Source organism: Mytilus trossulus, chromosome 6, assembly GCF_036588685.1.
Source record: "Mytilus trossulus isolate FHL-02 chromosome 6, PNRI_Mtr1.1.1.hap1, whole genome shotgun sequence".
In the NCBI taxonomy this organism is placed as follows: Eukaryota; Metazoa; Mollusca; class Bivalvia; order Mytilida; family Mytilidae; genus Mytilus; species Mytilus trossulus.
Genome location: NC_086378.1, coordinates 35,517,776 through 35,531,958, shown reverse-complemented (window position 1 = coordinate 35,531,958; position 14,183 = coordinate 35,517,776). Strand labels below are relative to the sequence as shown.

At 32.9% G+C, this 14,183-nt stretch overlaps 1 protein-coding gene across 1 annotated transcript; it reads right to left on the bottom strand.

Moving 5' to 3' along the window:
• Positions 1-9,939: 9,939 nt before the first annotated feature.
• LOC134722686 (uncharacterized) lies at positions 9,940-13,968 on the bottom strand. Its single transcript, XM_063586306.1, has 6 exons — positions 13,928-13,968; positions 12,680-12,785; positions 12,005-12,241; positions 11,450-11,550; positions 10,982-11,084; positions 9,940-10,095 (listed from the first exon to the last, which is right to left on the bottom strand). The coding sequence occupies exons 1-6, from the start codon at positions 13,966-13,968 to the stop codon at positions 9,940-9,942; spliced, it is 744 nt and encodes a 247-aa protein (XP_063442376.1).
• Between the last annotated feature and the right edge of the window lie 215 nt (positions 13,969-14,183).

The following is a 14,183-nucleotide window of genomic DNA, read 5'->3' as shown; positions in this document are numbered from 1 at the left end:
TGGTGTTCGCTGAGAGTCAAGGCTCTGTGTTTAAGGCCCTACTTTGATCTATAATTGTTTACTTAAAACAAACTTTTACTTTAATGGAAAGTTCTCTCATTCGAACTTTGTATATGAGCTAACTATGATGATTTGCAGATGAAATTTAAAATTGTTTTGCTCCGCTAATTTTGGCCAAAATTAAGGGTTAACAACTTCGAAAATTGTTGAAAATCACAGTTATACTGACTCTTTTTCTATACGCCTCTAGATTTTGAGCTGATTTTTGACATGTGAGACTACCATCATGTTTGTGTCCACATTTGTTGTTTAAATTGCAGATTTTTCAACATTTAAGAAGGGACAATTCGTGTTGCTTTGACATATCTAGTTTTTGTCTGTTTCGATATTACCCATGTGGATAGGCTATAGCATTGTGACCTCAAGGGCAGATCCAGCCGTCTTCAAAAGGGGGTTCCAAACCTAGGATAAGGGTGTGGGGTCAAATTCAAATGCATTGATCGGCCACTGGACCTATATTAGAATCTAATATGTTGTTAGTCTATTTACAACCGCATTTAAATTCCACCATTGCATCATCACTTCAAACAGAATTAGTCGGTTAAACCATGTGATTGAAAACAATAGCCTTAACAGGTTGTGAACACTTTCAAATATCAATAGGGTCAAGCAACATGTTTAAATATGATAAGATCGTGTAAGCGTTGATTTTGTTAGATACGAAATTTTAGTGATATTGATCCTCAAACATTAAGCCGGTCATGAACTAAGTTTGTGAATTATGTTTGCGGTTCTTTTGACATGCATTGTGACGTGTCATCGTATTAATTTTATATTAGAAAACTATAGTAGTTATATTAGAAAAGTATCGCATTCATAATTTTTTGATATTAAAAAAATATCGCTATGATATAAGACAAACATCGCATTGATATTTTAAAATATAGCAGTATCTTTGACTTATAGGCGATTTTGGCTTATCCAATAATTGAATTCATCTCAATTGCATTCCACATAATTTGCTACACGAAATTAATTGAATTTGTACATCTACAATTGATAAATCGTGCATTTATGTCAATTCAATTTTCACGTTTAAATACACCTTGCTTGGTATAACTTAGAATAATTCCTGGAAATTATACAGCAGACGTATGTCTTGTTAAATGTCAGCCTGTTTTAAGAAAAGAATCATTACTTTATACCGAGAAATCTTCGTTCCTTCATACAAATGTAAACATTCGTCTGAGATTTCCCACAATGCAACTCGTTGATATAAGACAATATCGCTCATTGATATAAGAAAAGTTTTTATCGTATCGCACCTTCCATAGACTGATGAATAAAACAAATGAGGTGCGACGCATAAAAAAAACTTTTCTTATACTACTTCTGTACACCCGTCGGATATATCGCCAACAAAAGTCTAATTGGTGACGCTCGCATGAAAATATTTAAAAAGGTTTATTTATATAAGTAAGAGGTAGAAGATCATTGACGAGCCTAAATTCAAAGACATCTTTACGTCAACATACGTGTATGGTCCCCATTAAAAAATACCAATACGATATGCTAAGTAATATTATAAAATTAACCGAAACGTTACCATCCATGGTCTGCAACTTTACTGCGTCAGAACAATAATGCAAGCTTCAAATTACCATGGACTACACATTACGTGGTCATCAACAATATAACCAAACCGAGCTCTAAATCACCCGATATGAGAAAAGTAGTAATTGAATAAAATTAGCCATCAACACAACAATCCCCACATGACAAAAAAAAATGCTCTCAGAGGTTCAGAAACGACTTGCAAGGTAAACCAACTCTGTTGAGCCTATGACATTTTCATCGCGAGATATAGCGACCCCTCATAACGTCGTCGAAATGTATAGTCAGTCTATGGTTACAGTTCTTTAGACATCAACAACCTTCATGCAACGAATATTAATGAAACATAAAAAACATAAGTCTGTCACTTTACAAATAAAAGACAATTCTAGCTAAACATCTAGAAATAGGTTATACTTTCTTTGGAAAATTTAGCGCTCGCTATTCGGTTAACGCAAAAAAAAAAATCCCCAAAGGTATACGATTTATATCACAAACAGAAGAGCTTTCTAGTAGTCTGTGTCATGCGAACCCTTTTTGAACTAGAATTCATGATTTTGTTTTTATCAATCAATATTATAAACAGAGCAGTGCCATGCATTCTGGTCTCATTCCCAATAAATACAAGCTGTAAATTGTAACTTTGGAATGAAAATCCGGCTCTATGCATGCTTAAAGTGTTTTTCAAGAAACACTATGCTGTAATGTTATAGGTATTTACCAGTCACTATAACAGTCTGATCAGAAACAAGAATCAATTTGTAGAACTTTGAATTTTCCGAAATTATAAATAAGACTTATGAACAAAAATAATAATTTAATAAAAAGCTTATGTACACGTGCAATATCTTTTAACAGTTACACATCCACACCACCTTTCTCCCCTATCGAACAGTCATTTGCTCACGCTCTTACGGATGCAGATTATAGTTGCATGCATTATTACAGCATTAACCTTCTATCATATCCATGGACACACAAACCCCCCTCTCTCACACAGACACACATTCTATAATCACACACGGACACACTCGCACAACTCAATATTTGAAACACAACAACTGTAGTGGTAATCATTTGGAAAAATAACTAACGTATATCAATATCTTTATTCTCATAACCATTGCAGATACATAGGTACAGAGAGAGTGCAAAATATGTACATGAATGTGCATCTATTTACAAAACATATATAAAATACAGTGGTTTCAAAATAATATACATTTTAGCCAGGAGGACCCACATGTTTATTTATACACTTTATAAGCTTACATAATCTTTTTAACTCTGACTTTTTGTTTACTTTGCTCATCAGTTTTCCAAATTTTAGTGTATTAACACGAGCCAAATAATATTTATCAAGGTATAATTTTCTGCTGTCGTTAAAAAATGGACATTCTAGCAGATAATGTAATTCGTCCCCAATACTACCAATATTACAAAGATGACATTTTCTATCATTTCTATTAACATTATTCCACCTCCCTGTCTCTATTGGGAGTCTGTGGTTTGTGGTTCTATATCTACATAAAATAATACTTTCGTGCATATCCAAGATATCAAAATATTTTTCAAAATTCAATTCTAACTTAAAAATTCTATAATTTACTGCTTTTGTAGACTCTTGTAATTGTGTATTCCACAACTGTTTATAATGGTCTTGTAATCGCAACTTAAGTGCATTTTTTAACCATATATCATTACCAAAACATTGAGAAATCCAAATATTTGAAAAACCACATTCATCCAAAATATTTTTAACTTTACTCACAAAAAATGTACATACATTATTAACAGTAAATAGTGTTTTTAATAGTCTATATGCGATAGAAGATAGCTTAGTCTCTTTAGCAGATAATAACTTACACCAATATGACACTATTTTTATTTTAATATCAATCTCCAAAGGATATCTACCAAGTTCACCGTATACCATATAGTTAGGTGTGGAATTTTTCAGTTTCAAAAGAAGTTTACAGAATTTCAGATGGATTCTTTCTATAATTTCAACATTACCATGCCCCCAAATTTCACATCCATACAAAAGTATGGGTTTCACAACTTTATCAAAAAGATCTAAGTGACATTGAATAGAAAGATTATGCATGCGGCCTGCTTTCAACACATTAAACATAGCTTTTGTTGCTTTTTCTGCTAAGTGTTTCTGTGCTATTTTAGTATTACCAGTTCTAGATAATAATATGCCCAAATAGTTAAATTCTTTAACAATTTCAATGTCAGTGCCGTCTATATCAAAATGCAGTTTTGATGGCATTCTGCCTCTAGAAAAAATCATCACTTTAGTTTTCGTGACGTTAACTTTAAGCTTCCAAACATTACAGTATTCACTGAAAGAATCCAGCTGTTTCTGTAAATCATCAGCACTTTCTGCCAATAGTACTGTGTCGTCCGCATAAAGGATTACAAACAGTTTTAGATAAATTTGAAGCTTGGACTCCATTTCCTCAGAAATACTCTCAAGCCCCTGCAGGCTTTTGTCTTCCAAAAAGTGTTCTAGGTCATTCAAATATAATGCAAATAATATAGGGGATAAGTTTTCACCTTGGCGGACACCTTTGTTACACATAAAATAGTCTGACACATTATTGTTATATACAATATTTGATTTAATATTTTCATATAAATGTATAATTACATTATACATTTTCCCATTTATATGTTGAGTAAGCAACTTAAACCAGAGTCCATCACGCCAAATGGTATCAAAAGCTCTTTCGAAATCTATAAAGGCTGCAAATAACTTCTTTTTCTTTTGTTTCAAGATATCAAAAAAAGCCGACAAAGTAAATAAGTTGTCAGTCGTACTGTATCCAGATCTAAAACCACATTGACTTTCATTCAAAACATCAAAATTTTCGACAAATGTCTTAATTCTTTCATTCAAAAGTGCAGTGAATAATTTACTCATACAGCTTAGAATAGTAATAGGTCTAAAATTTTTGGGATTAAGTCTATCTCCCTTGTTTTTGTATACTGGTTTAATATTGCCAATCAACCATTTGCTAGGTATAATGCCTGTGTCAAATATCATGTTAAACACTTTTTCATAAAATGGTAAAAAAACATCAACAGTAGATTTTATATATTCATTTATAACCCTATCTTCACCACATGCTTTATTATTTTTCATTTTTCTAATACATAATATTATTTCATCCCTTGTAATAGGGAGATTTATATCATTATTATTTGACCCATGTTGATCTGGGTCAATACCCGGTAAATCTGTGGTCGCTGTGTCAACATCAACAGCATCTAGACCTTTAAAAAAATCGAATAAAGACTCTATAGGTATATCAGGTTGTTGTTTTCTTTTCCCTTGGTTTAATAATTTCCAGAATTCTCCTGGATTTTTCGATTTTAAATTGTTCATATCACTCATCATTTTCTTTCTATGTAAATTGATTTTTTTATCTAAAATTTTTTTATATTTTTTTTCCGTAAGTCGAAAGTTCTGTTTTTGTTGAACAGATGATTTTGATGAAATATTTCTCTTTAGTTTTCTATAATTTTGCCTAGCAAATCTGCACTCCTCATCAAACCAGGGTTTATCTACTGGTTTTATTTTTTTTCGTATCTTTGGTTTGAAAATACCAAACGTATTTCTGCCAGAATCAAGCATAATTTTACAAACATCATCAAAAATCGTATCAACCTTCAATTGGTCAATATTATCACTTGAAATTTGATCTAGACTTTCAAAAATCATGTCTTTTCTTTCTTGAGACAAATTATTTTTAAAATCATTTTGTAAATCCCAATTCCACTTTTTAATTTTTTCATCTTTTTCATTTGTGTTTTGTGAAATATTTCCAGAATCAGAATGTTCTTGATACGTGTTCTTAAAGGAAACTGTTATAGGACTGTGTACATCAGAAAATAATCCAGAAAAATCGTGCAGAAAAAAGTTGCACACAAATCTCAACAGATGTACAGATGTGATCACATAATCTACAACGCTAGCATTTCGACAGGTAAAATTTCCCGAGTTACCTCCCATTCGCCCATTTAAAATAAAAAGTGAGTTTGCCCGACAAAACTCTAATAAAAGATTTCCATATCTGTTTTTCGCCTTATCTACACTTTGTCTTAATAAAGGAATATTAAGTTCATCTAAAACTACATAATCGTTCTCAATAAACCCAAAAATTTCAGTTTGACTCTCTTTATCATTCATTGTTGTATAATCAACGTCGTTACCCGTTCGTGCGTTAAAATCCCCAAGCAGGCAAACATTAATACTTTTCGCTGTGAGGTCTATATATTCATTTGCAATTTGTCGAAATGCATCGTCTGTAGAATATGGACTGTACTCAGGTGGGACATATACAATACCAAAATAAAGATCATCATCAGTTTTTAAATAAGTTTTACATACTTTAAACCACATTACAAAATTACAGTCAGTTTCTAAAACCTCAATATATTTTGACAAATTTTCTTTGTAACCTAACACTATTCCACCTGACCTTCTTTTAGCAATTTTATATCTGTTTTTCATAACAAATTTATAGTCATCTAATTTAATTTCATCGATGTCATCAGTTTTAGTTTCAGTAAAACAAACGATACTATGTTTTTTAATTAGTTCTTGAAAGTCCGGATATTGTAATCTGTTCCTGAGACCACAACAATTTAAACATAATATATCTAACTCTAAAATGTTTGGACAAATGTTTAATTCAACATGTTTTTTTTCACTTAATGTTGTGTGTTCTCCCTGGCGTTCCTATGAACCACTATTTTCAGTTGGAGATGACCCTGCTCTTGGACGTTTATTTGGGCGACCGTTCGTTTGTCGAATAGGTGTTTGATGGGTGATCTGACTATCCGATCTCCTGTCAGTATTTTGCGGTGCGATAACTGTTGTATTCATATTGTTTACAAGATCTGAAGTAAACGCATTATCTTCTGATATGTATAGTTCATTGTTAATGTACAGTTTGTCTCTCACAAGGGTTACTCTGTTCCCTCCCCTTTTAGCCTCTTTCATCACTGGGTAAAGTTTGCGTCGTCTATTTTCGATTTCTTGGGGAAATTGTTCTTTTATTCCGTATTGCGAATCCTTGAGATAATATGCTTTCTCAAGTACATGCTGGAGGTCATTTCTGTAAAGGAATCTTGCAACTATAGGTTTTGGACCATTTCTAGAATTTTTTCCAAAGCGGTGCACATTTCCAAATTGAATATTGTGCTCTATACCAAGTTCTTTGTACAAAAACACGCGTAACTTTTCCATAGTGTTTTCATACTTCTCATAGTATAAACCGGTGAAAATAAGGTTGTTTTTCATCGACCGGCACTGTAGGTCTAATACAGTTTCTTGAAGTGCCTTTATTTCGTGCGATATGTGTTGCTCATTTGTGTTTGTTTTTGACTTAACTTTCTCATCTATAGCTTGGATAGTTTTTGTTACCTTGGTTATTTCCTTAGTGTTTATTTCACACTTTTTTTTCGTTTCGTCAAAAATGTTACTCAGGCCTTCAACGTCTGTTTCAAGTTGACCACATGTTTGTCGGATTTCTGTTACGTCTTTTTCTACTGTACGGACTTTGTAACCGAGGGAGAGTATACTAGATTTTAGTTCTTCAATACCTTCGACACTGTTCTCAATTTTTTGTAGCCTTTTATCTATGCTTGTTACAAGCCCTACGAGGAGATTAAACATAGCAAATGTAGATTCTTGCTCATGGTCCGTCTCCAATATAGTTCTACTCTCTTCAAGGAGTTTGGAGGTCTCATTTAATGACATTTTTACTGTAACTAACGGATATGGTAATTATGGTAAGTATATGCAAGTTTAAAGGTCAATTTGCATAATCAATAGTCGGGGTTGTCTTCCAACAGATGATACACATCAGTTTAAAGTTCTGTATGGCCTGAGGTCACAATGAACATTACTCAGTTGAAAATAAACAGGGTCTTATTGGCTTCTGAAAATCATCTTTTCACAATCTATATTGTTTTTTTAAACTTCGAAAATGTATTCTGTGATAAATAAAATAGTTCCTACCGAAGTTTCAGGAATATCAATTAGTTAAATCCTTCCTTTTAGGTAAAAAAACCTCGGAGCTCAGAAGTAACACAACTACATTTCAGGGGCCGTAACTCTAACCTCTAACAAAGTCAAGATGCACATCTCCACGGTGTTTTATGTTTATTCAATGTATTCCGTAGATTTGCGAAAGAATACCCATTTCTTTTGATTCCATGGGTTTGTCTTATACCAACCAAAGGCAACTTCTGACTCGTCTGTAGCGACTTCAACTTTACAACCATCCCTGAAAATAAAAAAAAGTCCAGTTTACTTTTTTGGCCTCTCCATTTGCAAAACTGATAGATAAATAAATAATAATAAAAAGACGTATTACATTATATCAAACAAAACGACAAACACTGGAAATTAATTTTTTATTCTTAATACTGATTAATTTTGTATCATCTACCTCCATTTCATGAAGTAAAAAACTCCACAAATATATAATTAATTATTTTTTTGCCTTCTTGTGTCGTTGGCCTTAACCGGACAACATATTTCATACAAATCCAAAATTTATCTTTTTATTGTAGCTTAAAATCACATTTTCCCAAAAAAGATAACCGTGGCTCTCGATCATACAACTTATCTCATTACTCAAGAGTAGAAACACTTGTGTCCGAAACAAGAAATTACAGTACAGCATTTTGATTGGCTATAAGTTAAGTTTGGGTATGATTTTCGTACTCCAAATATTAATGACAGTACCTTCTTTAATTTTGACAAAGCTCTCATTTGTTTTCTCTGACAAGTCTATCGTCTTCATATAAGAGTTGCTTAAACAATTAAACTGGTTTTCTTGACAATTAACATCTGCAAAACAAAATAATGGGACTGTGATTATATTGAGTCAATCTAACTGACCAACTTTAACGCAGACGAGCGTTTATAGTTGTTAGGATCTGCTGACTCTTCTGAAGCACCTGATATCACCCCAGTTTTCGTGGGGTTCGTGTTGCTCAGTCTTTAATTTTCTATGATAATGTTGTATCTTTTATACTATTTAAAATTGTGTTAGTGTTTTTATTTTTAGCCATGACGTTGTCAGTTCATGCATGAGTTTGACTGTCCCTCTGGTATCTTTCGCCCCTCTTTGTTAGTTTGGGATCATGGAAACGTTTAATGTTTCAGGATATTGTAGGTCTATTTCACGTTTTTTGACAGATTTGCTCTCGAAGTGAGAAAAAAAAAATGAACTGATGGTAGAACTTATTGACAACTGGTTGCCGTCAGATTATAAAACAATGAAGTTTTAAATTATTTTTGCGAAGAATTAACATTAAGGCTACTAATTATAGAATCATTATATTTGTAAGACAAGAATGCACTTTTTCTATGTTCAGTGGACCGTGCACATGGGATAACATATTTAATTTGGCATAAAAATTAGAAAGATCATCTCATAGGGAACATGTTTACTAAGTTCCAAGTTGATCGGACTTCAACTTCATCAGAAAATACCTCGACCAAAAACTTTAACCAAAACTTTAACCTGAAACGGGACGAACGGACGAACGAACAAACAAGAACGGACGAACGAACAAACAAACGAACGAACGGATGGACGGAAGGACGCATAGACCAGAAAACATAATGCCCATAAATGGGGAAGGAAAAAAAAAAGATTGGACCACAAAAGTAAACATCATGTAAATTACACAAAACAAACATTACTCAATCAAACCCTTCCGGAGCACCTGAGATCACCCTTTTTTTTTGGGGGGGGGGGGTGTTCGTGTTGTTTATTCTTTGGTTTTCTATTTTGGGTCCTGTGTACTATTGTACGTCTGTTTGTCTTTTTCATTTTTAGCCATGGCGTTGTCAGTTTATTTTCTATCTATGAGTTTGACTGTCCCTCTGGTATCTTTCGCCCCTCTCTTGTATTATTTTTATATTCAAGACTAGTATTTATAAATAACATGTACATGAGACGAGAAGGTTCCTGAATTGTATCTTATGTATCCACATGTGGAGCAAGGTGTGTTTACCCTTCCTGGAACACATGAGATCATCCCATTTTTTCCCCTATGTTGTGTCTTGTGTACTTTTTTCGTGTGTTTGTCTTTTTTTTTTAGCCAAGCATTGTCAGTTTAATTTCTATCTATGAGTTTGACTGTCCCTCTGGTATCTTTCGCCCCTCTCTCGTATCTTAAGGTTGGTTGGCATAGTCAAATCATCTGATATATTGATGTGGTCTTAGATTTATTGTTCTTGTGTGTCGCTTTCATTTCATCACCCATGGAGCCAAAGCCCTGAAATTTGTGGCATTATCCCATTAAATTAAATTTATAAACGAACTCACTATTATTATTGCGTTGTTTCAGCTCAGATGGTTGTTCCTTCATAATATGTATGCCTGATTTGTAGTTAACATACTGTTTATCTGGAAGCTTGACTTGAAACCCGTTTGCAGCATGAAATTCCTACAAAAATTATTTGTAATAAGTAATATTGCCATTAATCTTACAAAAAATGTAAACATGTAAAATACGATACAATTGAGTTGAGAAAACTAACGGCGCAATTTATAACAAAACAGTTTGCCAGTAAACAAATCTGACAAACATTAACCAACGAAAATCACTGAACTACTGGCTCCTGACTTTGGAACAGGCACTTATACATTTGACGGGATGAAACATATTTGTTAGCGCTCACCCTCTACTATAATTGACCTAGAACAGTGGCAAATCAAAGAACAAACTATTAAAATCAGTAGAAAAGGTTTTATTTCATCAATGGATTCGAATAGAAATATATCTAGCAAAAACACAGAGTGGACGTGGACGGGTATTTATACATCCCAACAACAGATCGAGAAAGACACTAAATACAGATCTGAGAAAAGCCGATAAAAACTAATAAAAAAAATAATGTTTCTTCAGTTACAATATCGTTCAGTACACATTCAAAATCCAAACGTTTGTAATCTTTTAACTTGTGTGCATATTTTAGTACAAAGACATTACTGGTTCTTTTACAACACTCTGCATGATCATCCCTTTTGGTTTTTTTCCTATGCAGTAACGCTTCTTTGTAATACTATTGTTTTGTTTTGAGTTATTTGTTTTAGTGTTTTATTTATATATAGTTAAAACTCAGAAGGTCCCGTGATAGTAATTACAGCATACATATAAGTGATTAGTCATTTTTGAAAACAGCGCTTCAATATTAAAACACGTCCTCAGTGAATTGTAAGGGAAAAAAACTTACTTTTTGTAAATTAAAAAAAATAGATGTATTAAAATAAGGCAAACTACTGATTGAAATAATGCCTTATGCTACACTAGTATTTTTTTTAATAATTACCTGTGGTGAACTGAACTGGTATTTGGAGCTAAGTTTCTCAATAATTGATTCTGCAGCCAATCTGCAGTCAAAGTTGTCAATGTGTGGAAGTACTTCATAGAGTCTAAAAGACAAAAGAAAAGTCAATCACTGAACTGGTACTTGCATCGAGTAATATATAAAAGATAATCCTAATAAAAACTGACTAGTTATATTAGTTTGTTTACCTGAAAATCGTATATATTTCACATTTAATTGTAGATACCATTTAAATCCTGGTACTTTTGATAACTATTAATACATTATTTGAAAATGTTAATTATTTTTTTCTTAGACGTTTTATAAATATTATCTTACTTTTTGAAAAGAAATAATACAAGTAATGAAATTTAACCTTTTCTTTATAGTTCCAAGCCTTTCGGGATTTCCAAAAAGGGGGAAGGTAGAGTTGTTCAAAATTGCTTACTTAAATGAATACTAGTAACCTACTTGTTAGTTTGTGTTGCTGGTATATATTTCATTGACACCAATCCACTGTGTATAAGATCTGCTAAGTTGAATCTTATATCGTCCAGTAGGTCACTCTCAAGCTAGATAATAAACATATTCATATCAAATATAGACAACCATAATACAAATAAACATATCTAAAAAAAAAAAAAGAGAATCCGTCTCTATTTAACCATACATATTAAAACTGAAATGAATGATTTTCCGCAGATTTGGGAGTTGTCAATTTCGGGTGTTCTAGTCAAATTCATAAAACGGCTGATTTGTGATCATATAGTGAGAATCATAGAAGCGTTTAGTTGAATCGCATGCACCGATAAATCATTCTACATCTGCTCTTTTATTTACAGTGCACAAACTGTACTATGATGTTCTGCGATTGGTAATTGGCTCTTGAGCGATTTCAATTTAAAAAAAATATTGAAGTCATATTCAACTGACTCTTCAAAAAAGGAGGGCGGAAGATACCAGACAGACAGTAAAAATCATAGATTGAAAATAAACTGACAAATTCAATGTATATGTTGAACTAACCATTCTCATTGCATTTCTAGTCATGTTTTCTTTTGTCAGTAAAGTTAGGTATTTCTTGGCGGATTCTGCTGCTTTCTGCTTTTTATCATTTAGTGTCGTCTGCAACTGTTTAATGCTGTGATCTCGAGCTTTTATATTTTTACTGGATAGTTTGTCCGCCAGGTGGTTTCGTGACATTTCGGCCGTCTTCAGACATAATTCGTACTTCTGTACTTTATTGTTATTAATCCAACATACCTTTAAATGTAAAACGGTTTTAGTTCTAGTTGTGAGCCATATAAAACATACCAAACTTAGTTTTCTAAACTGCTATAAAGAAATGTGCTAACACTAAAAATAGAGAATGTTGCGTAAATAAACCATGACAGCTTTATAGCTGACTATGCGGCATGGGCTTTGCTCGTTGTTGAATGCCGTACGGTGACCTATAGTTGTTAATGTCTGTGTCATTTTAGTCTCTTGTGGACAGATTTGTCTCATTGGCAATCATACCACATCTTCTCTTTTTATATTTACATTACATGAATAGTAGCTACATTTGAGCCTTTAAAAAACAATGCCGTAAAAGTCATCAGACCAACATTTCATCTTAAAATAGAACAATTTTGAAATGTATCACTTTTAAATAAATCTCAAAAGATGTTACCACATGTGTGGTATTTTCTGTAAAATTACCTCTTGTTGTCGTTGAAGTTCCTTGTAAGTATTTTTGTGAGCTCTCGTCAGTTTATTCATTTCATCGATCTTTGTATAGAACTCTTCGCTTTTTATCCGATCAAATCTGAAAATATGTAAATTATCATAAAATCTTATATTCGTTTCAAAGCAGAAATCTTGCATTCGTTTCAAGGCGCATGAAGGTAAACACTTACATGCTTTTATTCGAAGATCTCTCCTCGTGTGTATGGAATATGTTTATGCATATACATTATCTTTGCAACTTGTAATTGTCCTGTAATACTAGAACCGTTTAAACTCGTTATCTTAATCAAACAGCAGAATGCTGTCAGATGATGAAACCAGTTTAACGACTTTGGTCTGGGTTCTTTCAGCAACGGACCTTTTTTTTACTGCTCTCGCTAGCTATCTCGTGTGCTCCAACAATTCCCAAAACCATCTCCGACAGTAGATAAAACAAGTTGTTTATTTCTGGAAATTCTGGAAAAAATTGCACGTCGTTCGAATTATTATGCTAAAAATATCATCAGTATTTTCGCATGTCCCTTTAACTGGTTGTTGTGCCACTTTGAATTCATGAATATTAAATTATGAAATGAATTATAGTGAAAGATTCAAACGAAACGAAAATTCAAATTAGAAACAACGGACATTCAGAACAATTATTTTAACCTTTCTGAATTGCAAACGAGAGAACAATTCGGTAACAAAGAACTGGCATTAATATACACTATGCTATATATGAAGGTCGCGCTGGAGTGCAGGGATATGAAAGAGCATTTATCTTGTTGGTGATGTTGTTCCATACTCTGTTTTTTCCAGGTGTGTTGTACTAGTACTATGTTTTTCTTTTATTACAGCATAATTTTTTTCCACCTCTGTTTGCAGGATGTTTTCTGGGAAAAGTTAGTTTTTCTCAGTCTTGGCAGCTTCTTCGGGTTGGTGTTCTCCATTTTGTATCAGCAGTTAGCAGGAAGTTTAGGTGCTTGCTCAAGCGCATTTTGGGCAAATTTGCATTATGGGTGTTAATCTTAGCGTAATCAATTGATTAAAAGTTAAAGCAGTGATTAGTTAATGCAATAATTAAAATATACTCAGCAACAGATTTCAATCATTGCGTTAGCTAATCAAATGATTCAGTATTTAACGATGCGTTAGAGAAAATCATTTGATTAGCTTAACGACAAGTCGAACAACAGACCCCTGGTGTATATAATTTTCGCATTTGACATTTTCATCTCTTACACTAGCCTAACATTACTCATATTCTGTCTGTATTCCACCATTTTGTACAAAGTGCTTTATATTTGTTTTCTGGGGAAATCTGCAGTTTCAGAATTTTCGAAGTCGACTTCAAGGGACTCGCTTATAGTAGCGAAAACATCAATTATAGAAAGAAAAAAAAGGAAAAAAATCATGTCTGTCACCAAGTGAAAAACTTACCTATTTACTTTTGTAGACGATTCCACTGTCTTTCGTGGTCAGAAATTGTGTTTTGATG